This window comes from Phoxinus phoxinus (assembly GCF_949152265.1).
Source record: "Phoxinus phoxinus genome assembly, chromosome: 19".
Lineage (NCBI taxonomy): Eukaryota > Metazoa > Chordata > Actinopteri > Cypriniformes > Leuciscidae > Phoxinus > Phoxinus phoxinus.
The window spans coordinates 7,987,471-8,014,847 of NC_136894.1; the positions used below are offsets into that span (position 1 = coordinate 7,987,471).

At 37.3% G+C, this 27,377-nt stretch overlaps 1 protein-coding gene and 1 long non-coding RNA gene across 4 annotated transcripts in view; one reads left to right on the plus strand and one right to left on the minus strand.

Annotated features, from left to right (window-relative positions):
• gabbr2 (gamma-aminobutyric acid (GABA) B receptor, 2) overlaps positions 1-27,377 on the minus strand; it is a 209,238-nt gene that overhangs the window by 127,040 nt on the left and 54,821 nt on the right. For all 3 annotated transcript variants that reach the window (XM_079590352.1, XM_079590353.1, XM_079590354.1), the window contains one exon: positions 22,095-22,232. In XM_079590352.1, the coding sequence (XP_079446478.1) occupies positions 22,095-22,232 (138 nt within the window). The remainder of the gene's footprint in view (positions 1-22,094; positions 22,233-27,377) is intronic.
• On the plus strand, positions 809-25,517 carry LOC306986779. Its single transcript, XR_013795022.1, has 3 exons — positions 809-1,082; positions 1,175-1,285; positions 24,295-25,517. It is a non-coding gene; the product is annotated as an uncharacterized lncRNA (long non-coding RNA).

Genomic DNA, 27,377 nt, shown 5'->3' on the forward strand with positions numbered 1-27,377 from the left:
TATTGGCCCTGAACGTAGCCAAACATCTTGTCATTAAAATGAAATGGCCATCCAGGGGCCCTTGAACTTGACCCTTAGTAGCATCAACACTTTCCCATTGAGCGTTGCCGTCTGAGGTGTTAGCGGATAAAGTGCAGTCTCTGCAAAGGGTGTGTGATAAGATGAGAAGCTTTGGCAAAGCCCAAGAGAGCTGAAGAGGTCAGGCTTTATTTTGACATGCACTATATCAAACCACTGACCGTTGAGGCCAAAGAGAGCTGCCAAATGCGGTGTGTACAGACAAGATAAATGTTTTATAGAAAGACTACATTGTCTTCTGTTTACTTTTAATCCGTTTCCTCTTATATTTTTCCTCCCCGCCAGTGTACAGAAAGAGCAGTCGCACAGATGTGGTAATTAATTAAGCAAAAAAACGGGAAGCGCTTCCCTGAGTGCCCATAACGAATGACGCAATCGATGGCCGCGGGCTCTGCTGATACACGAGGAGAAGCTGGAATCGTGGAGCTAATTGTTTTTGAATCAGCAACGTGAGGGAATGCAGAAGGGAAGCTAATGGCTTCTGCTTATGCAGCAACTGCCACAGACTGCATTATTCAGTCCGGCCTTCTGGCTCCTCATCCCTGAAGTCCGACCAGAGGCAGCATGGAGAGGGAAGGAGAGAACAGGGACGGTGGACAGACCAAAGGAGCTGAGAGATGAGCCCGAGTGTCAGCACTGCATTAGCCTCAAATAGCACTGGCGCTCAGTCACTCTGATTAATGGGACATGGAGGGAGGGGTGTGTTTGTATGGAGGGGAATTCATACAGTAGATCGCAAAAATAAATACTTCACTCCGGCAGAGTAAGGGGAAGGTGTGGATTACAATGCAAGGATCGAGAGTCTCAGGAAGTTCTTTTCAACAAGTTTTATCTGCTGTAGCAGGGATACGGAAAACGCTAATTAAATAGGGCTTAAAGGGTAGCGCTACTGACACCATCATATCTGGGACATTTGTATTGTGATCTTTAAATGAGAAGCTAAAGGAAAGGTCAACAGCTTTCTTGCAAGTTTTCAACTCGGTTTTTAATCTTTCAAGTAAAGAGTGGGTTACTTTCAATTATTTTCTTATTCATTTTTAATTGTGTTTATTGCTGCTAAAGGTCAGGCTGGCTGTTTGTGTGCATTTCCCAACAGAAGGAAAAGGAAGTCTTGCTGGTAAATCAGTAGGTCTCTTTAAAAATGCACAGGATCCACCGCAGGAAGCCATGACCTGCCACTGCTAACCTATCAAACAACAAATATCAGGTAACACAGCCAATCAAATCCCACATGCATGCTGGGCGGATGTGTGACAGGATATAATGGACCTGAAGCAGTTTGACATCTTCAGCGGTAAAGTGGGGAAATATTCATGTGGATGTAAATTAACAGGCGGCGGAGACATGCATCAAGGAAAGTGACTGAATGTGGATTTTAGAACTTGCTAAAAAATATATATATTTATATACAGTGCTTCCAAAAGTATTTGGAATAGAGGATACACTTTTTTTTTTAAACGCACAAAATTTACTTTACATTAAGAAATACAGCATTTCAGAAGAAGAAGTTTGCTAGCTTTCTAAAATAATAGTAACAGTCATTAATTCCATTAAGAGCTAATACTTTTTCCCTCAAATTGATTCCTATTTCTTTAGAGTTTAACTTTATTAAATGTATGCATAATCTTATGTATATCAAATTCTTACATTTAATCAATTCAATTAGAAGAATAGTAAGACACGATAGAGCTGTTACCAATAAAAGGAAATCAGTATCAACAAAACCCAACCCAGTTGCATAAATAATACTATGAGTTTAATGTATTACAAATAACATTTTTAATATATAAATATGAAATAATTATCAACCGATTCGTTCAAAACAGCTGATTGATTCAGGAGCAAAGCACGAGACTGCCTTTAGGAGTGACAGACCGATTAGTTTAAATTGGCTGATTCATTCAATAACAAACACTGCTGTATGTTCCTAGAAGATACACACGTTTATGCTGTGGCTATTTTTATCAAATAAATTGAGCAAAAACACTACTGTGTCTAAAATGTAGGTCATATTAACTTAACCCTTAAAGACCTAGAACATTTTTGGAGCACCTGACGCCTGTCCTTTTCTTTGTTTTTCTAACCCATTATAGCAGTCAGCATCAACTGGCAGATATATAATTTTAAACAGGAGAACCTGAAGTTTCCATCTAGCTCATTTAAATTCCCAATTTTACATTCATTTTGTCTTGGAATGGATGAATTTACCAGATTTAAGAAAAACGGTAGCACGTTTCTAGTGATGTTTTTTTTTACTCAACTCGAACAAATCCTCCTGAAGTTTGTTTTTTTTCCTTTAGAAAGTTCTACTTGGATATTCTAGATATCCAGATGAAATTTTGACTACATGTAACAATCCCTCAGCAAGTTATATCCATTTATTACAACATTATTATAGGCGATTTTCAGTGAAAAGGTTTTTATTTTTTATTTTTTTATTTACTGACAATGTAGATGTCCAAAAAAGTTCAGGAAGTAAAAAAAAAAAATATATATATTATGTAGGGCATTCACTACGGAGCCTCTGAATGTCCAAACGCGATTAACCCGATACACAAAAGCCACATTAAAAACCCTCTTTACGGGACTTTTTAAAGCATACAGATTGGATTAGCGGTTCAAAAGTTATAAAAAATTTAAGAACAATAGTTATTTTTAGCCGCCAGCGGCTGTATAGGTCTTTAAGGGTAAACTATGATACATTTTAATCTTGGCTTAAGTGTTCATGTACTTTTTTGGGTCACTGTATATTATAAAACGTACAAATTGTTTACGACATGTAGCTTAAAGGTGCCTGTTTCCCAAAGATTATCAGGAAAACACATCTGTACAAAAACACAACATTGACTTCTTGTTGAAGGATCTATCCCGTCTTGATTTTTCGAGCCATTTAAGAGATAGTGAAATAAATGCAATGAACTGCTCTGACAACTGCATGGATAACAGTGTCTGGAGAAACTCAATGGATATCAGGCATGTGATCTTATGATTTATTTAATCTAAAGAGACTTTCAGCAAGCACCACTTTCAGTGACTAAGCTTCAACAGAGAGCAAAAGACAAAATCATACATTTCTCCACAGCGGTTCTTTTTGATTGTTTTTTTTCCACCCCAAGAAACACCCATGGGGCTATTATACAGGACTGATCTGGGATCAATAACATTGTATAATGATTTCTTCCAGAGACCTGACCAATGAGATAGCAGATAGTGTCAGCAGAAATCCATGGGGGATAAAACAGTGAATGGAGATATTAAATATTGTATTTATTCTAAAACAATGACCAAATCAATAGATATATAAAGGTTTAGCCAATGTCAATAATAAACTACTCTATGCAAACACAAACGATCTTGGCACAGCAGCCCAAAATGTACAAGCACAAAACTATTCACTCATTTTAGTTGCATTCGTCAGGCCTTTCTTTTGGCAAATTCATCCACGATGTCCTTGGTGTTTAATTCAAGGCTTTGTGCATTCTCAATGGAACAGTAGTCTGTTCTGTGACATGGTGCTCCGCAAATAATTTTTTATTAGCTTCAGTTTTGAAAATGAGCGCTTTGCTGAAGCTTACCTCTCACACACTGTTTTTCGTTTGAATTTGGCGCGCGATACAGCGTTTGCACGTATTAAAAAATGACGGCGTTGTTCTACTTACCGTTGTTCTAGTAACCTTTGTTCAAATAATAAATACACACAAGAAATTTTGGAGAATTTAGAAATGACGGAGAAACAAGAAATTACTGCACATGAGATACACATTTTTATTTTATTTTTTGTATTTATTGTGGCTACAAATTTAATATTCATTCCCTCGTTCTATTGGGTGGTTTGCACGTGCATACCCTGCATGCCCAGATGCTACGCCACTGCTGTCATATTACATACTGCACCTTTAATAAAGATCTATTATAAACTCCCAGCTGTACTGCGTTTGGGTTCTGTCCGCTACATGAGCTTTACAATTGTGCAAATTTACAATTATTGAAATCCAAACCATACTGAGACAATGAAGTTATACTTAAGTATTCTAGTTATGCTACTCCATCCTGCCAGGACAGTTAAAAACTCTCATCCAGAGCTGAATGCAAAGTAGCAGCACCTACCTGTCCAGAGTGCTTTAGTGTGCACAGAAATAGACACAACTGTCTAGCAGGGTATAGCATGGAAAAGCTTTTCTGTTCCCTGCCCTAAAATGTATATTTCTCATCATATGGTCTCCCTAATGTGACTATTTTAAGTATATAGTGGTTTGAGTGCTTAAATTTGGGACCAGAGAGGATGCACTATTTCAAGGGGGGCGCAGCAAACGGAGAGAAACCTCATCCCGGGAACATCCTGTCCCACTTTCCACCAGCCGTCGTGTCAGGGATGCGCATTTGTGCATGCATGTGCATGCTTACGTGTACGCGTGTGGTTTGGGACGGTGCAGCAGCCAGTTCTGTAATGAGCCTCTTTTCTTTTGTCTCCAAGGCCATTTTCTGGAGCTAGATTCACATGCCTCATCCTGCTAAAAGGTTTTGATTAAAATTTAAAACAGGACTGCACCATCCTTGCATCGCCCTGTTTATATTTAAACTGCATTTAAGAGGCCGCTTGTGTAGTTTTCTGGAACTCTCAATACACACACAGACAAAACCTGGAAACTTCTGATTGTACATTTGGCTGTAGACTATCCTTGTGTGACTCAGGGGAGTGCGTTTTCAAACATGAAAAATAAATGTGCCCATGACACCGTCCACAACACATGCACTTCTCATGGAGCCCGTGGCATGATGGGACATGCTTGTGCCACACTACAAATCTACAAAAAGTATGTTTCAATATGCTAATGAGTAATATCTGTGGGAACACTTCTCTTATCTTGTGTCTCGGCACACACAATATTATCTTCCTGAACCATCATGGTACATTTGCTGTAATTTTCTGTTTAACAAAGTGTAGCAACATATTAGTGCTAATAAGGCAACAGATAAGGGAGTAGTTGGTAAATTGCGGCTGCTGGAAACACAAAGTGCACAGAGAAATGACAAAACTGTAGCTTACAATCTTTGCCAATCATGTCTTGTTTGAATGCTGTTTTCATTGCTTTAAATGTCTTGATCCAGTAATAACAAATTAAAAGATTAAAATTATATGAAAAACAAACAATTGAGATGGGGAAAACAGAAACTTCAGCTTAAGATACCAACCTTTGCAATCCAGTGTTGTTATTGTTAATTAAAGCTAAATCATTTTTGTTCATTGAAATAAAGCTGAAATAAAATAACATGTAACAATATAATGCTATAATACAAAAATAACACAGTTGCGAAAAAAAGTCATTTTTCATTCACATTTATGCATTTGGCAAATCAAGGTATACATTTTATCAGTTTTTTTTAATTCCCAGGGAATCAAACCCATTGCCCTTGGTGTAGCGATCGCCACGCTCTACTAAAACTGTGATTCAAACCTGTGATAGTATTCTCAAAATCAACATGGTGTTTGCATCCCATTTTACTTCCGTAATGTGATTTCAGAGTGAAACGGGATATTGTTTCAGAGCGATTTTTTGATGGACGATTGATTATAAAGACGTTCACATTAAGACCAGGAGCATGCAAGGAGGTAAACGGAGTCCATTTTGATTTCATGTTGACCACAAGAGGGTCGCCTCTACTGACTCTTCCCATCAGATCTCATCTTCATCAACTATGTCAACACAAGAGTGACAGCTGGTGTGAACACAATCACTGCTGCTCAAACCGCATGGACCGACACAGCTGTGTAATCATGCTGTTGGTGTATTAGAACTGGCACATTTGATCTAAAACTGTCGAAACCTAATTTTAGGCACTGTAATATGAGACACTTGTGTGTTCTCTCTAGTCACACTGCTTTCCTGAGCACTTTTCCTGTGGGACAGCAGCGGAATGGTGATACCTCCAACAGCATTAAGCTCTGCTCCAGCAATTCATCCAAATTCTTTTTGACAGTTGGTGTTTTCTTGGCATAGTGCTTTTGTGTTTTCTCGAGACTTATGTGTAAATAAGCGGCAGATGATTGAGAGAGTCACATGCCTTCTGGTACAGTCACATTTTCTCATTAACTCTTTCCCCGCCAATGTTCCAGCTTTTTCTCTGTTGTGTGGTAGGGGGTGCTATTACAAATCTTCTGAAAGAGTACAGTATCTACGCATCAAAGAAGTAGAAACAAGCGATAGCATATTAAGCAAATGCATATGTGAAATAACGTGATCATCAAACTATATACATCTGCCGATTCTACTGAATGACATGTCGACCACGGAAGTTTATGGAAGCGATTGACTCCATCTGTGTTTTGATCCTCATTCTGAATCCGATCTGGAAAAAAATTTTTTTTGCAATGCTGCTTTTTGTTCAAAATGTTGTTTTATGAAACTTTCCCACATTCAAGTGTTGATATAATAGTGCATGAAGCTAGAATAAAATACATTTATTTATTTTTTGAAAACAAAGGCTCTATTTTTTCTTTTGATATATTCACTGTTTACATATTCATATAACAAAATAGTCTGTGGACCATGACATTTTTGTGAATATAATAAAAAATTATGGCACTGGACGGCAACTTAAAAAAAAAAAAAAAATACTCCGGCGTGGAAAGAGTTAAAAAGATCTAATTTGTGATTCTAACCTGATACATTTACACTCCATTACATATTCCCATTGAAACAGAAATTGACATGGCTGGATGTAAGCTTACTTTGCCGAATCTTCTTTTTGCTTGATATATGTTTATCGGCCATTATGACTTTTGAATTTACCTGATAGCAAGACAATAGAAACCTTCTGAACACTTACAGGCAAAATAAGTCAAGCAAAAACTGCTCAGGTATACAATTCAATGAAACACTGTTTTTGAGAGTCGATTTTTTTTCCCGACTGTTACAGATGCACTTCACAGAGTCAAGACGGACCCAAGTGTTCTGCCCTCACAAATAAGATTTCATATGCACTGTGGTAAATGTATCATTCCAGGCAAAATATTTGCCTGTGACAGTTAAGGATAATGACATTTCCACATGCTGTCAACTGAAGTGCAAATGTGCAGCATATAAAGATCTACAAGTATATCATTAGCCTCAGTGACACATCAGAGAGGTGGGCTAAATTGTCCATTAAATAGTCTCCAAACATAGTCTAAATGGACCATCAAGACAGCCGTAAACTACACGAGACAATATATCAATGCATTGCATCTTTTTGTCTAAAATGAGATATCGTGTAATGTTTCTCGTTCTCCATGTACTGTTCACTGAACTCAGTTTATTTGAAACTTTCTTGGCCCATAAAGCATCGATGCAATACATGCACAGAATATTAAAGTACAAATGCAGTAGTTTGCATAGCTGAGAACTTCATTCACCGTTTATGGCTTTGAACCACATTGAGAAGCAGAATAAATCTGCTCAGACTCACACTGAAAACCAGAAAAAGAAAAGAATGGCAATGAAATTAAGAGAAAATAGTGCCATTCGAGGTCTTACAGTGTGAATTTCGTCTGGTAATAACCCATCACAGCATTTCCTACCCTGATTCCCTCGGGGGGAAAGGCGGAAAGCATGCAGGTATTAGCCTCGGATGCTACACCGTGAAAATCCAGCATGATAATTGTGAACGTGTGTGTGTTTTACATTCAAATACAGCATGAAGGCTGAGAGGTGGGGGGTATGTGTGTGTGTTCAGGGTGTGGAGTGGACTCTTCCATTATAATACAATTTTGCCTTTTCTCACTCTCGCTCTTCCTCTGAATAGGAGTTTATGTTACAGATATTAGTGAGCTGTGTCAGACATTTAACTGGCTTTTATTGATCCTCGGTTTCGATCCGGCAAAAGCACTTTTTTAATGGATTGTAATGGATCTGCACTTTGAAGTCCATCCCTTCACTAAATCTCATCTTGTTTTCCTCTCGTTTTCTGAGATGTTTTTTTTTTTGCATGAGAGTTTAAAGAGATTATTTTTTTATTTTTATTATTGCAATCAAGGCAAATGCCTTGCCTGTTTTCCCAGGAGTCCACTCCTTCAATCTCCTCTACAGTGAGTCTAATGGGTAGTCATGGAAGGAAAAGAAGGATCTAGAATTAGTCTGTTGAGTGTGTGGGCTGAAAGTCATTAGTAATTGCCAGTATATTGTGGTCATCACTGCCGTGTCGCTCTGCATCAGAGGATAGATCCATGTATATTTAGCAGACACAATCTGCCTTGGCAGTTCTCTGGATGTGCACTTTCAAGCTTTTTAGTATTTATAATTATTCCTATGCCATGTTTGGCTAGGTACTGGTATGCACAGTATCAACGTATTGACAGTTTCTAAAGCATAAATCCATTTGCAGTTGTAAGTAATAATTAATTATATTTTTTGGGTCAGAAAGATTTTTGTATTATTATTTTTTAAAGGAATTCATATTTTTATTCAGCAAGGATGCATTAAATTGACTTTCTATTCATCAAATAATCTTGAATTTTTTGTATCACTGTCTCCACACAAATATTAGGCAGCACAACTGCCTCTTATCTTAACATTGATAATAAATGTTACTTGAGCATCAAATCATCATATCAGAATGATTTTTCTAAGAGTCATATGACACTGAAGACTGGAGTAATGATGCTGATGCTTTGCCATCAAAGAAATAAATTATGTTATGAAATACATTAAAATAGAAAACAGTAACTTTAAATTGTAAACATATTTCATAATATTACTGTTTTTACTGTTGAACATTATTGTTTATTTATTTATTATAAAATTAACAAAAAATGTTTTTTTCTGGCCTTTATAAAGGTAGAATTGAATAATTATAAAACATACAAACTCCAGTAATAATACCTAAAAGTGAGATACAATGGAGAAACTGATTCGTCAGAATGTAATAAATTACCTTCATTAGGGATTTAGTGCATTAAATAAATATTTAATTAGAGTATTTTTATAAATACAATAAAATCCACCTATGAAATCCATGAATTCAGTATTCTATGAACTTAAACAGATGAATATACCACATAGAAGCTGTGCATATGTTGATTTTGTATTTCACAGTATCTAAATTTAGCAAAATGTTCTGTACATATCCACACTAATGAGATAACATCACACTGTTGCCCTTTCAACACCTTAAGGCCTTAAAATTGTTATATTGCAAGATTATTTTCTCTCAAAATCATTGCTTAAAAAGATCAGTTTTAGAAACATCCTTAAACTCACTGTAGGGTGGGAAACAAAATGTGGGAACAAATTTGGGGGGAAGCTTTTGACCTTCAAAGTCCAATCTTGCATCAGATGGCGGCCCTGGCACTGTGTGGTGCTGGCATTCAGAGGTGAATGATGACACCAGTACCCGCAGCGTGAATGAGGCCAATGCATTCCAATGACCACAGGTCGCTGTTTCCCCAGCAGACATGAGTCAACACATTGTCATATGCCCAAACCCATCTGGGGCCCTTTTCACAAACACGTCCAGCACTGTAACAGGCTCAGGCTAAAAGATCTACTGACACAGTAGCCCAGTGGAAATGGATCTGTTTGCTGCAAGACAACGCAATGTATAACTGTTGCAAATGCATCTCTGCTATCTAGAGCAGCGCAAAAATAGTGACTTCCAGTGCATGATGACAAAATTATTCTAGTAGTGCAACCTTGTTTGCTTCCAACAGACATTTTGAACAGACAAGTCGGTATGAAATGGAAGTTGCAATAGTCTTTTCTTCCCTGTTGTGACGTATATCAGAGTAAAATGACTTCTCGAACCAGAACAAATGTAGGGCGGGGAATTGAGTCCCAGAATGCATTGTGATGTGCTCACTCAGAAAACAAATCAATGATTTTCAATGAGATCGAAAAGTATTCAAAAAGTATTCAGTACAATAAAAATGTGAAGTATTTTGGCAAATATTTGTGTTTCATATGCATGTACTGTGCTGTTAGCTTAGCAACATGCTAACATCAAATTCTACTGAAATCAACTGAATAATGTCTTCCATGCAAAGCTAATGTTTTCCAAATCATTCACATATGAGTTTCCGTGACTGTCAGGATACTGCCTTAGAAGACTGTCTGTGCAAGGCTGTAGGCGGCTCACTAGGTTTTGGAAGAGAGCTAAAGTGATTGATTTGCAATGAAAACATTTCTCTGTTTCATTTTTAAGAAGAGACACTAATAAAGCACTGAACGTATGCTCAGAGAATGCTTACAGAGCCCCTAATTTGCACAACAGTGTTAAATTAATTGTATCTTGCTAGTGCGCTGGAGTCTGCAGTTGCTTTAAAACAAAACGCTTTTTTTTCTATCTCTATTTGTCTCTCTCTCTTTTTGATTCACAGCATGGTGACAGTAAGCTGTGACTTGTACATGTTCCTCCTTGTGCTGTCTACAGTGTTACATCACCAGCTTAGTCATTTGAATATATTCCCAGCGTTATTCAGAAAGTGAAGTGTGTGTGTGTGTGTGTGTGTGTGTGTGTAACCCCCAAAACAATCAGGTTTATTGGCCAAATTTACAGACTTTCAGCTGTTTGCAATGAACAAATCAAACAAATTAATTGAAATACTGTACTGTAGCTCAACACAACAAATGTTTCAAGTGGTTTCCCCAAATTCTACTGCAAATGCAACTTGCTGCTGCCTAGCCATCATAGAAATGTTTTACATTTTCAAAAAAACACTTGATATATCCTAGTGAAAAGAGCATAAATTAAATGTATTTCAAATACATTTTAGTTTATTTAAAGTATACTACAAATACATTTACATATTTATGTGCTTAATGTAAATACCCAGCAATACTACTTTTGGTATACTAAATTGGTTTAAAGTCCACACGCAGATACAATTTTTTTTTTTTTGTATGTGTATATTCCCCCCAGATTTTAATTTATTTTCATCCTATACTATTCTCCAAATAAATGCCCTCAAAAACATATACATGCAATGTAAGTGATCATAAATAACACGCATGAAAGACTGTAACTGGCGTGCCTACACGCACTGTGCCCAGAAAGGGATAACAGATCACATGACAGTAAACACATTCCATTTTGTGTAATTAAAGCACATTTATTTTGGAAAAGCAATAATCACAGGATCCCTTCATCATGGTATTTCCTCGTTCAAAGTCCTTTTTCCACCAGTAAATAATTCATACCCCAGCTCTTCAAAGTGGTGCAGAAAATGTGACCTAAATAAAAAAAATCTCAAAGCCAGAAAAAAAAAAAATTCCAATACTAGAACAAGGCTGAAAATGTATGAGACCGGATCTTTCATCCATGTCTACTGCACTTACATTTTAATAATACATTTTATCTAAATAAAGTCAAGACAATCATCAGTGGCCTCGAGAAAAAGGCTTGAAAACCATTGCTTTCATATGTATGAAATGTACCACCGAATGTGGTACATCCTTCTGCTGTTTTACAGAGCCATGTAATCATCACAATAACCAGTCATGTATATAATACTCATTTGTGTGATAGCAATGTCTGTAGTTTAGGGTAAACGCTGTCGTATTGAGAACGGAGCGCAGGGCGGCACAGCGGGGAGGCTGCTAATGTGGCTAATGAGTGTAAACTGGACACACTGCTCTCAGACTGAGTGCAAACTCACAGAGAGATCTCACTGCTGGAGCGCCTGCAGATACAGTGCAGCTCACATATGTACAGTCCACAAGCACTTTCTCGTTCCTGTCTATTCTGATTCTTTGTACTATTGCCACAGTAAAACCTTCAAATGAAGGCATTAGCAACCCATGTTAATTACATAATGTAATGCCTTTTCGAATTCCAGTCTGAGTGAAGGTCGAAATCAGAAGAGAGTCAAGTCCGAGTCCAGACCGAGTCCATGACAGGACCAAAATGTGGACTTGATTTTCATCCTCTTGGTCATTGTGCAAGAACCAGTGTTATTTTATCATTATGTATGTACTTATATCAAATTTATTAATATCTTTCATTTAAATTTTATTTTGATATTTTCAGTTTTCATTTTATTTTTTATTTTTAGTCATTTTGTTATGTGCTTTAGTCATTCTAACTTTTATTTCTATTTAGCTTTATTTTTATTATCAGTTTTATTTTTAACATTTTATGTCAGTTATTTGACGAGACAAGGTTTTAGTTTTAGTGAACAATAACAACACTGCCAAGACAACAACACTGTAAATTACCAGTAAGAGATCATGTGTGAACAGGAACTTTTCAAAAATACCGGTAAATTGGTTTTGGCAATTTACCAGTAAGGGAAGTTGCAACATTACCAGTAAATTACCAGTAATACTCTGTGTGAACGGTTTGGTTTGGGCCAATTATAAAGTTCTGATGGAGATGACGTGATTACTCAGCGCTGTTTACAGTAAGCTTTTTTGTTTTTCCTATGTAGATATGCGCAAGTTGATCATATTTGACCGTTGCGCCATTTCTCATAGCCTTTTTAATACTATTATGCGCGACTCGTGTTTTTAAGATCAAAAACGTGTTCTGACTGATCATCCCCTTATGCCTTTCACTCAGACGTCAAAAAAAGTTGTCAAATTGAACAGATCGTGAAACTAAAGCGTTTTTCCTCATGCGGGCGGATGAAGACAACGGCGCGGCGTTTAAAGATCTCTTCCGATGACTGACATCACAGAATTTACCGGTATTTTGGAGCTTATATGTCAATGGTCTCTTACCGGTAAAAAGACTGAATGCTAGTGTCAACAGCATATTTGTGTATTTGCCAATATCCAAGTCATTCTGGCAATTGTACAGTAATTTACCGGGATTGCTGTGTGAAAGGAGCTATAGTCTCAAGAGCGTGTGGACTCGGTCTTGACTTGGATTTGCCCTCTTTGTGTCTCGGTCTTAATTTGGACTTGATCCACTTCTGGTTTTGTTCCTGATCCTCACTCGATTGAGTCGGTCACGACTACAACGCTGGAAACGAGATCTTTAAAGAAAAACAAATACAGGGCAGCATCTTTTGGACTATCACACAGTCCAGATTCAAACCTGATTCAAACTAAATTCTCCATTGCACCACAGTGCAAAGCGCCTGGAACACGTACGTTAAACACTAGTCTACGATGCTTCCTACTCCGGTATGAGACAAACAATGAACACCCTAAATATATTCTGTACCTTCCATTGACCTGTTCCGCAAAAACATGTTTTCAGTCCTGTTTTCACTAGTGAGCGACAAATTACTAGTTAGACAACAGCAAGTTATGTTAACAACAGTCTTTAAGCCATTAGGCCGATTCATTTAACATGCAGAAATAACAAAACATAAATAAAGTAGAAAATAAGCAAAGGCGCTCGTCAGAGCAGTACAGCGGTTCTGAAGAAAATCTTGTGTTTGTGAGCGGGAGATGTGCGGAGTGTAAAAGTGCACACTAATTGGCTTTCCTCAGAATATCTCTTATATCCCTGTGGTCTGAATCGTTGAACAGCCTGAGAGAAGCTCCAACTCAGTAAAATCATACTTAGACTAATGGTGTGGTCACATTTCTGTGAAATTTTCCAGGCAAAAAAAGCTGTAGTGTTGTGATGTATGAAGCACAGCTCACACAACTTGAACGTGTCGACCAACTGTAAAAGAACATAAAGAGGAAGTGACATCATTTGAGTTTGAGGAGCCAAGAGTTGGCAAGTTTTACTATCATTTAATATTCATAACTTGATGTTTTTCCATGCTTGACAAGATTCAAGCACAACATATCCACTTGTACAATAAAACTGAAGTGGACTTGGCTCAACTTGACACATGTTGATTAGTAAAATTAACCGTTTTAGGTGCAGCTCATCCTCATCCTTCATTTAGGTCATGCTCGTCAAATGGCCCCGAACACCCTTGCAAACAGCCCAACCTGGGATTTTTTTTTACCTCAACTTGGAGCCCATGAAAAATGAATAGTGAACAAGAAAGGGTTTGACGTTAGCTGAGCAGCACACAGCACCAGCACATGTTTTATTTAGGAGTTTACTATGGCACTCTGAGGAATTGCAGCAAAACTAGCTTTACTTTTCCAAAAGAATAAAACAGTGATGGTGCAAAAGAAAGGAAGAGGAAGAGGAAGAGAGAGAGAGAGAGAGAGAGAGAGAGAGAGAGAGAGAGAGAGAGAGAGAGAGAGAGAGAGAGAGAGAGAGAGAGAGAGAGAGAGAGAGAGAGAGAGAGAGAGAGAACCATCTCTTGTTCTGAGCTTATCAGCCGACTTGAGAACAGAACAACTGATGTTGTACAGTGTTCAATATGAATTGCCGTGTTGATCATAATTCTTCAGTGCTACATTTGATCACATTCGGCCTCTCATTTGATTGCTTGTGATTAAGGAATTACAAAGCTGTTTTCTTTATAGCATGTCCACACTAAATGAACACAGAGATGTCAAACATATTTTTCTCTCATACCCAGCAGAGACCGTTTTTCAGACCTACATTTAGTTTTAGTTCAACAGAGAAATCGACATCTGTGATGGTAGTTGCTCTAAATTATAAGAGAAGCCATTATTTCTCAAAAACAGGGAAGCGGGCTCCAACACATTATGCTTTGAAAGGTTTATGGTGCTATTAAAACCCTTTCTGGCCCACATGATCTATAATGCACATATAACTTGTGGATAATGAAATATTCACTGTTAAAACAGCCAATTGATCGGCAAAGCCAGTCCACTTTTGGAGCACACCACTTCCAAGACTGGTTGGCAAAAATCTTTAATTGCATGGCAAATCCTCCATTCATTAAATAATGAAGAGTGGAACGCACAACATCTACTTTTCCTATGGATGTATTTTATAGATTTGTATTGTTTTTACCCCTGGTCCAGACCCCCACTTTCAATTTTAAACTGTAAATTATAATTCAAAAGTAGTTTATTATAATTTAATAATTATGGCATTATATCCTTTTTAAGATAAAAAATATCAGCAGTGGAATGCTATTGTAATGAAAATGATTTTTTAGAAAAAGCGACATCTCCACTGTATGTTTTGTTGGATATTGTTAGTAGACAAATTAATTAAATTAGCTTTTTTAAAGTCCACAGGGCCAAAAAAAACTTCTATGTAGAAGTAAGATTAAGACTTGAAAGTAAACCCCCACTGCTATGACTGGGTAAAAGTTTTGCATATTGAAATAATTTTCAACGTCCCTCACATTACACGTGTGGAATTGTTTTGAAAACTTCCGATGATGAAAAATATGTTGTTACATAGATGAAAAATGCAATGCAAAGACTGTGTTTTTCCACAACTTGGCACTTCAAAACATCTTGCAAAGAGTCAATGATGTAGAAGTATGCGTTGATCTTCTACAGAGGCAGTCTTTCATCGCATGACATAATAATGTGACAAAATCAAAAACTAGTCGTTTTCTGAGCTTGGTTTCAATTAAAGCTGATTTTGGACCAATGAGGAACATTTAAGTTCTGAAACTTACAGGACGTTTTTTATAGTACAATAACCTCTTACTGTATATGTCAAAAGATCAAGGAAAACTTGATTTCTCAAATGACCCCTTTAAATAGCAACAATATTATCACGTATGGAACTATAGATGACATTTCTGAACTGCAGACTCATTTTGGCTCCTTTCTTAGAGATTTTATTTCCTGCCAGTATTTTCCTTTCCTAGTTTCCGTTTCCTCCTCTCACGCGTTTCGATTAGGCCTCTATGAACAGAGCGGGCAGGGAGAGTGTGAACCTCTCACTAATACTGTACCATTCTGGGGCATCATGGGACATGAGTCACAATCAGGATGTGTGAGAGTTGCTTGTGGATCAGTTGTTACATAAATCTGAGGGCAGATGGTACCCACAAACCGATCATGGCAACACCCACAGCGAAATGTGAGAGGTGTGTATATGTGCGTGTGCACAATTTGAATTCTTCAGTGCTGAGAGCAGGAATCTCACTGGTTCAACACTGAGCCGGCATCATGTTTGACATGGACTAATGATTATTGCCTGCATTGTTTCAAGTTGAATTAATTAAGGTTGGAGCAGCTGAAATATTCAGGTTATTCAACAAAACTGCCAGCTTCTTTTATTTCCTGCTCCCGGCAAATGCGAAAAGGCAGGTGACATTTTTGTAAATATTCTTCAGAGAGAGAATCTAAATGCTCAATGACACATTGTCTGTCTGGCCTGCCAGTTTAAATACTCAAAAAAGCTGTCATTTGTGCATATTCCCAGACTCGAAAAATGAAAACAAACAAACAAAAAAGGTTTTAGGTAAGGATGGGCAATAGCTCTCATTTTCTTTTTGATCCAATACCAAGTTCTATCAAGGCCAATATCTCCTCTAGCAATGCTTCAATTAAATCCTTTTTTTTGTTTTGTTGTTGTTGTTTCTGAACATAAAAGAAGTAATTATGGCCATTTAACTACATTTAATAACCATTATTCTTTAAAAAAATAATAATAATAAATAATTATTAGACTTTTGTTTACGGTTTAATTCTAAAGTTTGGGGTCGGTAAGATTTTTTAAAATGTGAAAGTCTCTTCTGCTCACTAAGGCTGCATTTATTTGATCAAAAATACAGTACAGTAATATTATGAAATATTATTCGGATTAAAATAACTATTTTCTATTTGAATATATTTTCATATGTAATTCATTCCTGTTATGCAAAGCTGAATTTTCAGCATCATTACTCCAGTTTTCAGTGTCACATGATCCTTCAGAAATAACTTGCTTAAAATTTTTGTGGAAACGGTTACATTTTTACAAAGTTCAAAAGAACAGCATATATTAGAAATATTCTGTAACATTATAAATGTCTTTACTGTCATTTAGATCAATTTCATTCATCCTTGCTGAATAAAAGTATTAATTTCTCTCAAAAAAAAAAAAATCTCACTGACCCCAAACTTTTTGACTTTTGTTTATATTTTTTAAATAATTACAGAAAAAATACCATTTAAGAACCTTTAACTTAAATTATTTGAAACAAATAAATGATTATCATAAATATATAAATATAATAGTATATATAATGTAATAAAAACAAATAATAAAATATGAATAATATAAATAATATTTAATATTTGCATATTTCATAATATGCTCTGTCGAGTGCTGTTCGTGACTGTTTGTGTCTTTGAGCATTTCTACTTGTGTTCAGATGAGCGGAAAGAGAAACAACTCCTGTCCTCTGCAGCTACTGCGAACACATTTCATCTCTTTTTCACTTCAAAGTTTATGATACACATTCAATTTCATGCTACATAAATTAAACACCACTACTTTAAATGACCGATTTTCCAATGTGAGGATCAATCCTCTCAATACAGCAGCATCCACCCATCCCCAGTTGTAGACCTTACATTAACTTTGTGTGCCAACCCCTCTCTGTCAGTCTGGGAAGCGGCCATATGTAAACAGCTTTGGGAATTGGCTGTTCTTCTCACTCCTAGTTGACGTCAAAGAGGAAGATGGCGTCTGCTGAAGCACGTCGACAGCAGTCTGGTTCTGGCACATGCTCGGCTGGGAGCAGATGAGAGGCTGACAGGCTCAAAGACATACTGCTTGGATCTCAACAATACCAAGAATAATGCAAGCGCAAGAGGAAACGCCCATGTAAGCATCTCTAAATCATAGAAACGCTGTCTATTTATACTTCTCTTGGCCTAATTTTGGGGCTGTGATGGCACAGATTTTCATCAACGCAAGCATGACGAATTTATCAGCCTAGCGAATCAAGCAAGTGCTACTGACAGACATTAACTTCATTATTTTGCTTCACTTTTTGCTTTAGTATTTTATAAGGGAGTGGAGAGAACGAGAATTTATGAGGAGAACAGGCGGGAATAGGATCAGCTAGATTCAAACTTGCATATTAGCGTCACTGTTAAAACATGTGAGAGCAATATGCTAACCACTTAGCCACAACTCCAAATAATGACACTTTTGACAGTAGCACCTCCATGTTGTCTTTACCAAAATATCCCCTGAGAAACATACTCCATCAACAAAATGGCTGCCACAATACAAACAATGAAAATGAGAAGTAGGCCTACCTCAAGTAGTTTGGCACTGTTGAAAAGCATAATGCATAATCCTTGACGGCCTAAGTATTTTATTTTTATCGAATCGAGACTTTATTTGAGATTTTATTTCACACAGGTTGTCCTGAGTTCTCAGTTATACGTCAATTGAGTATCAACTCAAATGTCTCAGATCTCAGGTCTCTTAGGAGAAATAAAAATGACACAAAAAGGAAATTGTTTACACACAGTAAGAGTACAAATATATGACGTTTAATGTTTCAAAGAAATGTTTCATATGGAAATCCATTCAAAAATGTTCCCCTTGTAAAAAAGGAGTACACGTTAGCATACTTTTAAAAAAGTACTTATGAAAATAATGTACTTTAAAAGGATATTAAAAAGTTTGAACTGAGTGTAATGTTTCTGATACCTAATAGCATCTAGATTTACAATTAAAAATATATCATGTAAAAGTACATTTTAAATTAATGTTTTACTAATACTTTGACATAAAGGTACTTATTTTGATGTGTTGAGTAACATACTACAGTACATGTATACAAGTATTAATTATAATATTTACCTTAGTGTTATTTAATATTACATTTTAAGTTCATATTTTAAGAAACATACTCATGAAAGCATACTCTCCTTAAGTACACTTGAATGGCAGTTTTTATTCATATATTATCTGCAAGTACAGTATTTTTTTAAACATACTTTTAAGATTCAAAGTACACTACAAGTGCATATTCAATACAATTAAGCACACTACTTTTTCAAAAGGATTGACTGAGCACAGATTGAGACATCTTGCCATCCAAGATGCGAATGCTAGCAATCAAAGTCACATGGCAAATAAATTGTTGTTTTTTTTACATGTAGCTAGGAATTTATTTAATAAATATTTGATAATTGTTTGCCAAATAAAAATGTATTCATCCTCAAGTTTTTTATGTGCATTTATGTGCATAGAAATGTTACAAATATGAGCATGGAATCCCTGTTAGTGTTGCTTTCTCTTTTGAAATTTCAGCAGAAGCCTCCTTTCGCTCTTCATTTGAGATGAAGCATCTGAGACATTAACCAGATCTAATTTGTGATTGTTCTTTCCTGCAGGTATGCTCATTTCTCTATCAAGGGAGGTTTGCAGTTACTTATGCAACTAAATGTCTAATTGCATCTTGGCATTGCATATCAATGCATGCAATATGCTTAATCTCATCTAATCACTTTTATTATGATGTTGTGAGCATTGTTACCGTCATCAGAGCTAGAACGGGGACTACTTTAACAGTGTAATAACTTCACAAACAGCACCTGTGAGTCCAGCCTGCAAAAAGGCCTCCCTATTAGTCATTAGTAGAAAATGGCATTCTCTCGTGTTTATCGTTTTCCCTGCTATATGAAAGATGCATATCGCACGAGGGCACGGTATCACCCGAGCGCTTGGGGAGAAAGGAATGTCTCAGCTCAAAATAATCATTCTCTCACAGTCTGGGTGACATTCAATTTGATTCAAAGCACTCGAGTCATGTTAATATCTCTGCACATTGCAAGCACTGATGTAACCCACTTCATAACAGAGGAGCCATTCAGAACCACTGAATACCAAGTGATGATTCGAGAAGCACAAAGAAAGCTCAGCACTATTTAATTGCACAGTACGCAGGAGAGGAATGCCTGTGGAAACTGACATCCTAACAGATTTCAATGGCTCTTGAGGTCAAAAGTTTACTCTAGGGCTGTTCGCATGTTGGCACATCTCTGGAGGTTCAAACGCGTGCGTAAAATTTCACTGGTGAAAACACAACCGTCACCGTGTTAGCTAGCCACTCTAGTTTTTGGCTCTTGTGCTTTCATTAAATATAATTACACAATCCATCAACCAGCCAGCATTTCCCATTAAACACATTGCTTAAATGAAAAATAAACATACAGAATCTTAGCGTTGAAGATGAAAGATGTGGTTTTGATCAACTGGAGAATAGGTCTTCTCAATGTACATTTAGTCTCTTTCGCTCTTATGAAACGGATCAGCAGGTGCGACTGAGAAATCTCCAGCCATCGCCGTTCTGGCCCCCCTCTGCCGTTCTCCATCCCGCCTCATAATACCACAGTGCGGCCAAGAGGAGTGGCGCGGCAATGGAAGTGCTGCTAAGAGCGCAATGAGATGCACCTAGTGCTTACTGCCTCGTCTACCATAAAACTGCTTTTCTTCACCACTGAAGAGATTCCAGCATTGAATACATGACCCAGACCCCTGGACCTGCTGTCCCTGTTTCATCTTTGCCCTTTGGAAGCTCATTACCCAATACATTAGGCCCCCTCACTTCCCTTTGTTTGTTTTATTTTGTCATATAAAAGTCTTTCTGAGGCGTGTCACCGCTAATCCCATTGTGGATGTGTTCGCTTCCCATCACCCTGGCTAATTAGAGATCTATTCATCTGGGGTTAATGGGAGATTAGTCCACAAATTACGACATCTGTAAGATTATCCTCAGGAAGGCAAGACCAGTCTAAGATCACAAATACATTAATTAGAGAAATGGCAATGTTTATTTTCCATTTTATGATATTTCCATTCACCATGCAAAAATCATACCTTTTAATTGGAGCAACCTTATCTACCCATAAACGATGAATATTAGTGCATCTGAGTTGTACCCTTTAAGGTATTGAACTTTTCAGGGGTACATAAGATAAAAAGTTGTCCCTTTATGGGTACTGCCCTGGTGATGAAATCTGAGCCCCTTACATTCTTTTATTAAGTTTTATAACACTAATTGATCCACATGAACATTAAAGTGGTTATATCATAAGTAATCAATCTTTCCTCAATCTTCTGAGATAAAATAGTTTGAACACTAGAAAAAATAACTCTGCACAGCTGCACAAAAAACTCATTCAGAACTGAAATTTTCTGGCATCAAATACATCCACATTTAAGCGCCAACTGCACCTGATCGGTATTCAGAGATCTGGTGAACGTGATCTCACCCAATGAAACATGAAACATGTTCTGGATCAACATCTTTGTTCATCCTTGAACAACATTCCAATCAAACAATCAGATTTTAGAGACAAGTTTACAGTTTGTGTCAAGTTTAGGCTTACAACCAGGGTTTAGTGCTTTTACATCAATGTTATTCCTCTGATTTTAGAGATAAGTTATGGGACAGGAATGTTGATCCAGGAACATGTCTTACTTGGCAAAATAACGGTGACCCAGAATATATATATATATTTCAACAAGAATAATGACATCCTCGCTTTAAAATCACATCTTTTAGGTTTTTGTGCCCTTTTTTCTACTTGGAACGATGTATGTTATCGCAAATTTCTGTTCCTCTCATGGAAACCTGCCACTTTTGTGGAACAGTTGTGGAAAATTGCCAGGTTCTCTTGGTGAAATGTCAGCTGGCTTAGAGGCTGACCACACATATGCCAACACAAAAGTGAAAGCGTAGGAGCCCGGAGGAGATTCCTCAGTGGAATTCTTTTATAGTCCTCCAAGCCTCACATCAGAGAGATTTTAACTACATTACTTCCTCGAGCCATGTGTGCCGACGGCTACCTGAGTGTACTGCTTTTGTCGATGATGTGCTAATACACAGATTAGAGATATCACTGGATATTGCAAACAAGAGGGGGAGATAGGCTTAGAGTAACCAAACGCTGACTTCCTGTTAAAAATCACAGTATTAACACACTAAACACCCCTGCGGGCCTGCTCAAGACAGAGGTCCCTGGGAAGTTTCCAAATTTTTTACAGTTTTTATCAGCACTGGGATTACGTTTCTGGCCTGGCTTTGCCAACCTTTTGATTTGAGATAGTAGCATTTATTTAAGTCACAGAGGAAATCATTAGTGCAAATATATGGCACGCATTCTTCAAGTATGTAAACTCTCTCAGAGTAGCACACGAAACATGGCATTTTGAGGGGAAAAGAGAATTGGTAATGATATGCAAATGAATAATCACATTGCAGATTTTATGAAGCAGATCTTGGCTGTTGCACAAACCTGCACGAGGTTCCACCCCTCCAACGATTCAGCAATGATTGAAGTCACTGATGGACACACGCCTCCAAAGATCATCAAATGTTTCGGACCGTAGCAGATTGCATCAAAGAAGGCACGCAATCCCTTTGCATTGTCGCACTGAAGAAAGAAAAAGGGAGAGGAAAAGGAAAATTAAGTCAGGAAAGTTAAATATACTGTACATAGAATAGTAATGTCAATCGTAGTGACACCAGCAGGTGTAACTGCTCTCAATTCATTCGTTTAAAAAGCAGGTTTCAACCTTGAGAGATTTTTCCTGATATATATTCCTCATGTACAACCACATTGCACAATCAAAAATCCACTGCATGTTTCTTTCATAATATGGTGTAATGGAATGTAAATGGAGGAAAGAAAACATGGACCTTGAATTTCTGAATGTGAAAACATGGTCTGATGTACAGGAGAGCCCTACTGCTGCGGCACTATGCGCCTATTTCATATCACTATGGCAACGCTCTTGGCTCTGTAGACGAGCTGAAGGAAAGAAAAGATGTAGCAGGGCTATCGATTGTGATGTGAGCCCCTAACTGTTTTATATTTGATTTTCTGATGTTGGTAATGATATTTCAGTCCCTGGTAAATACTTCCGAAGGTCAATTAACAGCAGTCAGCTTGACCTGACTCAACCCTGGTCGTAGCCAGATATGTCTCAACACTACACACAGTGACCTGGTCAAGAATTTCCTCTTGCCTTCTGACCTCGCTTGCTAAAGCGCCTTCTTGTCTTATTTTAACATATTTCGGTTTTAAGATTCAGGGTCGGTTTCACAGACAGGGCTTAGATTAAGTCAGGATTAGGCCTTAGTTCAATTAGGACATTTAAGTACTTAGAAAAAAAACATTACTGGTGTAAATCTGGAGACAAAACAATGGCAGTGACATATTTTAAGATATGTCAGTGCAAGCTGCTTTCAGTTAAAACAGCTCAAACATGCATTTTAGTCTGGGACTAGGCTTAAACCTTGAGTGTGAAACCACGGGCTGTAGTGTGTAAATGAGTAAGCTTTGATATTTTGATAAATACTACTATCGTGCTCCACAGGAAAAATTATACAAGTTTGGCGCAACATACGGTAAAATGTGTAAATGATGACTGAATTTTTAGTTGAAAACAAATCTCGATTGGATTGGGCAAATCATTTTTTTTTTACCTAAAATAATTGTGCAGCTTAAACACATCCCACATCCCAATGTTGCATTCAGAATCTACTGTTAAAAAATCTGACCCATCCATCAGGTTGAACAAGCATGACGCTTCTGTTTCCAGTATGCTTTTATTAGAGCATTCATGTGGTGGATATTTCTGGACCACAACCAATGATGATACAACAGACGCACATCTCTATTTCTGACACCCCATCGCACTTGGTAGTATTCACTAGCCAGTGAGCTTCGGCGTCAGAAATAGAAGTGTTGAAAATAGACTGTGGCGTATGAAGAGCAGGAATATGAGATGAGGCACTGCTGGGTGAGTCGATTGAAGTGATGCTGTTCATAATGCTGAATAAAACAGCAGGCTTTTAAAATATCTCATTTGCATATTTCCTCCATATTCACTTAATTCTGGACATCAGTAGCCATGAAAACACTAATGTCTGCTACAGACTGTGCGATTTCAGCAAGCCCATAAGATCATTACAAATCACACTGTACGACATGGATCTAATAAAATTGGGCATGACATGTACTGTAGACTGTACGATGATGACACCTATTGAATCGTAGGCTATGACGCAAGTTAGTGTAGAAGAATAAAGCGTCATCAGCGTGCGCTGATGTAAACCAATAGAGCAAGATGAATCGCACTTTGGCAATTGTGGTTTTTATGTGTGCTGGAAAAAAAGGGAGGAAGCAAAAGAGGAGAATATGGACAAGGCCATGGGAAGGGAAAAGAGGCCAACAAATGAAGCTTGAGATAAGTAGTTTAAAATTTTAGCGCAATGTCGCGTTGATCAATATGCCATTTCATGGTGCATTTTTATTGGCAAGTCAGTAGACATAGGTCGTAAACGCAAACACACTGTGAGATGATAATGCTACATTTCTGACTCCCAAGACTGAAACAACGAACCTCTTTGAACCTCTCTTACGTAGGACCTCAGTTTAGGAGCCACGACCACAGAAATCGCCAAGATTTGTTATCTTTTGTCTGTTACAGATCAAAATGGTACAATGTGTACCGGGCATGTGTCCAACAAGATGTGATTACAGCAGATGTAGAGTGTCAGGAGTGAAGTATCCTGTAATAAGTGATGAACAGGTAAGCGCCTCGACCACTTAAGGACTACTGTGAAAATGAATCGGTGTGACAACATTTAACTAGACACATCATCATCAACGGTCAATTTATGCTTTATTTCAACCTACTGACCAAGACTGTTGTCTTCAACCATACCTGTGATCATTCAGTCTGTAATGAAGCTCTAGATACAAATACCATTCCTGAACATTCAAGCTGAATGAGATGTGAGGTAATTGACCAAGAAATTGTGGTGCTCATGTGACTGAAACACATTCTGCACTGAAATCAAGGCACCTTTGAATACCAACAATCACAACGTGGTCGTTTGCCTTATAAGGCGCACATCCACGATCTGCCGAGCGGGCTTTGACCATGTTGTCATGGGAACACACTCCACACGTTGAACGCTAAATGAAGGAGAAAGCGAGGCCGGTATTGATAGATATAGCATGGATTGGCTGCTACAATAATATGGCTATTAATCAGTATTCAGAGGTGACGTTCAGGGCTTCATTTAGGATCAGACTGACAGACTTCACAACAACTGGTCGCCACCACCACATCACTGCAAATTAATAATTTAATGAATATATTCATTATCTTTAAAAAAGTATATTGTATATACTACATAACTTGTAAAAACATTTTAACAACATAACAGTGGATTTAGTCACTAATGCTTCTTTAAAAAGGAATATTCTGGGTTTCAACAGAATAATATGATGCCATATTATAATATATATTTAAGTGATTTAAAATAAATAATTGAATATTATATATAATATTTAGCTTGTATTTTAATTTTAGTAAACTTAAACTAAAACTTCAGTTACTGCCAAGGTGACAACTACATTTTTTGGTCTTTTGTTTTTCCATCTAATATATATATATATATATATATATATACATTTTGTTTCAAGTAAGCTGATAAAATATTTTAGACTCAAAAAAAAATTCATGAACATCTATTTATGCATTTCCAAAGTATGTGTGTATAAAGTGCGAAAATGTACAGTCAAGCTATATATAAATATCATGAAATAAACTACTTAATGTTTACAAAATCTCCCTCTGCTAGATGTCAAGGTCAAAATCACACTGTCAGGGTTTCTGTTTAGTTCCATTATAAGTGCCTGGGTAAAAAAAAAGAAAGAAAAAAACTCTGTGGTTTTCGGTGTTTGCCACAAATGCTGAACCTAGAACATTCCTTTAACTATCTGGGTCAATTTTGCAGTTTTGTAATCAGACGGTTCTCTTGGGCAGGCTGCTCAATGGGAGTATGGCAGAGGGCAATTCTGTGTTTATAAGATTGAGTCCCAAAGTCCTGTCATTCAAGCCATTAGCATGGTAAGTCAGGCCAGCACAGTGACCACAAGACTTACTGCTGTTGACACACCATCTCTCCTGTGACCGGACTCCAGACCTCCAGTAGATGAGGAGGAAAAAGTATAAAGCCAAGCTCTGAAGCACATTATGTGTAGATTCAGAGGATGCGTATGAACACACCAAATATATACTCCTGGAAAAACATGTTATGAGATACTAGTTCCCTCAGGAAATACTCACTATAACGAACTGGTTATTTATGGAAGCATTAGTACGCAATTTAACTGCATCTCTATGAACAAAACCATAAACAAACATGCTTTCGTCAGATCATTCACTAGCTTCATTTCCTCATTTGCTGAGTATATCTGTTGTAGAGCTATCTGATTAATCGTAAAAACATTGCAATCTCACTTCAAACACCCATGCGATCTTATTCCTAAATGACTCGACAACCATTCGAGTCTTTGACAAAATCTCACCTGAACATTCAAACCTGTGTTGTCGCTGCCGCTGACCCAGAGAAGTTGTCATGCACAGTATAGGTATGAAACGGTTTAGCAAACAGTCTTTTTAATCACACAGTATCATTATTTCTGTGCTACAAAGATTGAAATGATCACAGAGGTACTGGGAAAAAAGTTTATAGTTCGGTTATAAACATTGATCTCTGCGGTAGCGATCAAAATAGAAAACATCACCTTTTGAAAGAAACTTGGTGCTTCAAATAACGATTGTATCAACTGAATCGTTGCACCATAGGTGGCGACAAGTTCAGTTATTTGTCATTCAATCATTCATTCAAGAGATTCGTTAAAAAACGCATGGTTATTTCAGTAATGAAAAATTGCCCCGGGTTCACAGACAAGATATAAGCCTATTCCAAGACCAAAATGCAGGTTTGAGCTGTTTTAACCGAAAGCAACTTGCACTGATATTTCTTAAAATAAGTCAGTGCCATTGTTTTTTCTCAAGATGTGCACCAGTAATGTGTTTTTTTTTTTTTTCTTCGAGAAGACATGTTTGTAAAAGCTACTTAAATGCCCTAATTTAACTAAGGCCTTATACTGGCTTAATTTAAGCCCTGTCTGTGAAACAGGGCCTTGAAGTCTTTATGAGTCAGTAATTGAATAATTAATTCAAATGTATTAAACGTTTTAAACAGAGTGCAACAATAAAAAAAAAAATCAGAACCTCTAGTAAATTACATGTTATTTTGTTTAGTTGTCTGTTCAGAATCGTAATCACAGTTTGAAACAAAACAAAAACGTGATTCTCGATTTATTAGAAATCATGCCGCTCTAATCTGATGGGGTGGGAAAGAAATAGAAGAGGGCACATATATTTGCAATTGCAGAACCAAATGACTCGGAAAGGACAGTAGGCTAAGGATTATTAATGGAACTATTTCCTCTGACATCTTCAGCATCATAAAATGGCCACCCGAGGTATTGTGGCAACAACAAGGGATAATCACGGCAAGCTAACCATGATGAAACGGCTTGTTAACAGTGGCAACGGCAGCAGCTGCACCTGTCGCCAGTCAATGGCAAATTACTGCACCCAAGTATGCAACCTGAAGACTTTAGGAATGAGAACGAGATGGAGAGATAAAGAGAGAGAGCAAATGAGGAGCAGTATGTCTCATGAAGTTCGCTCCGTCCTAATAAAGA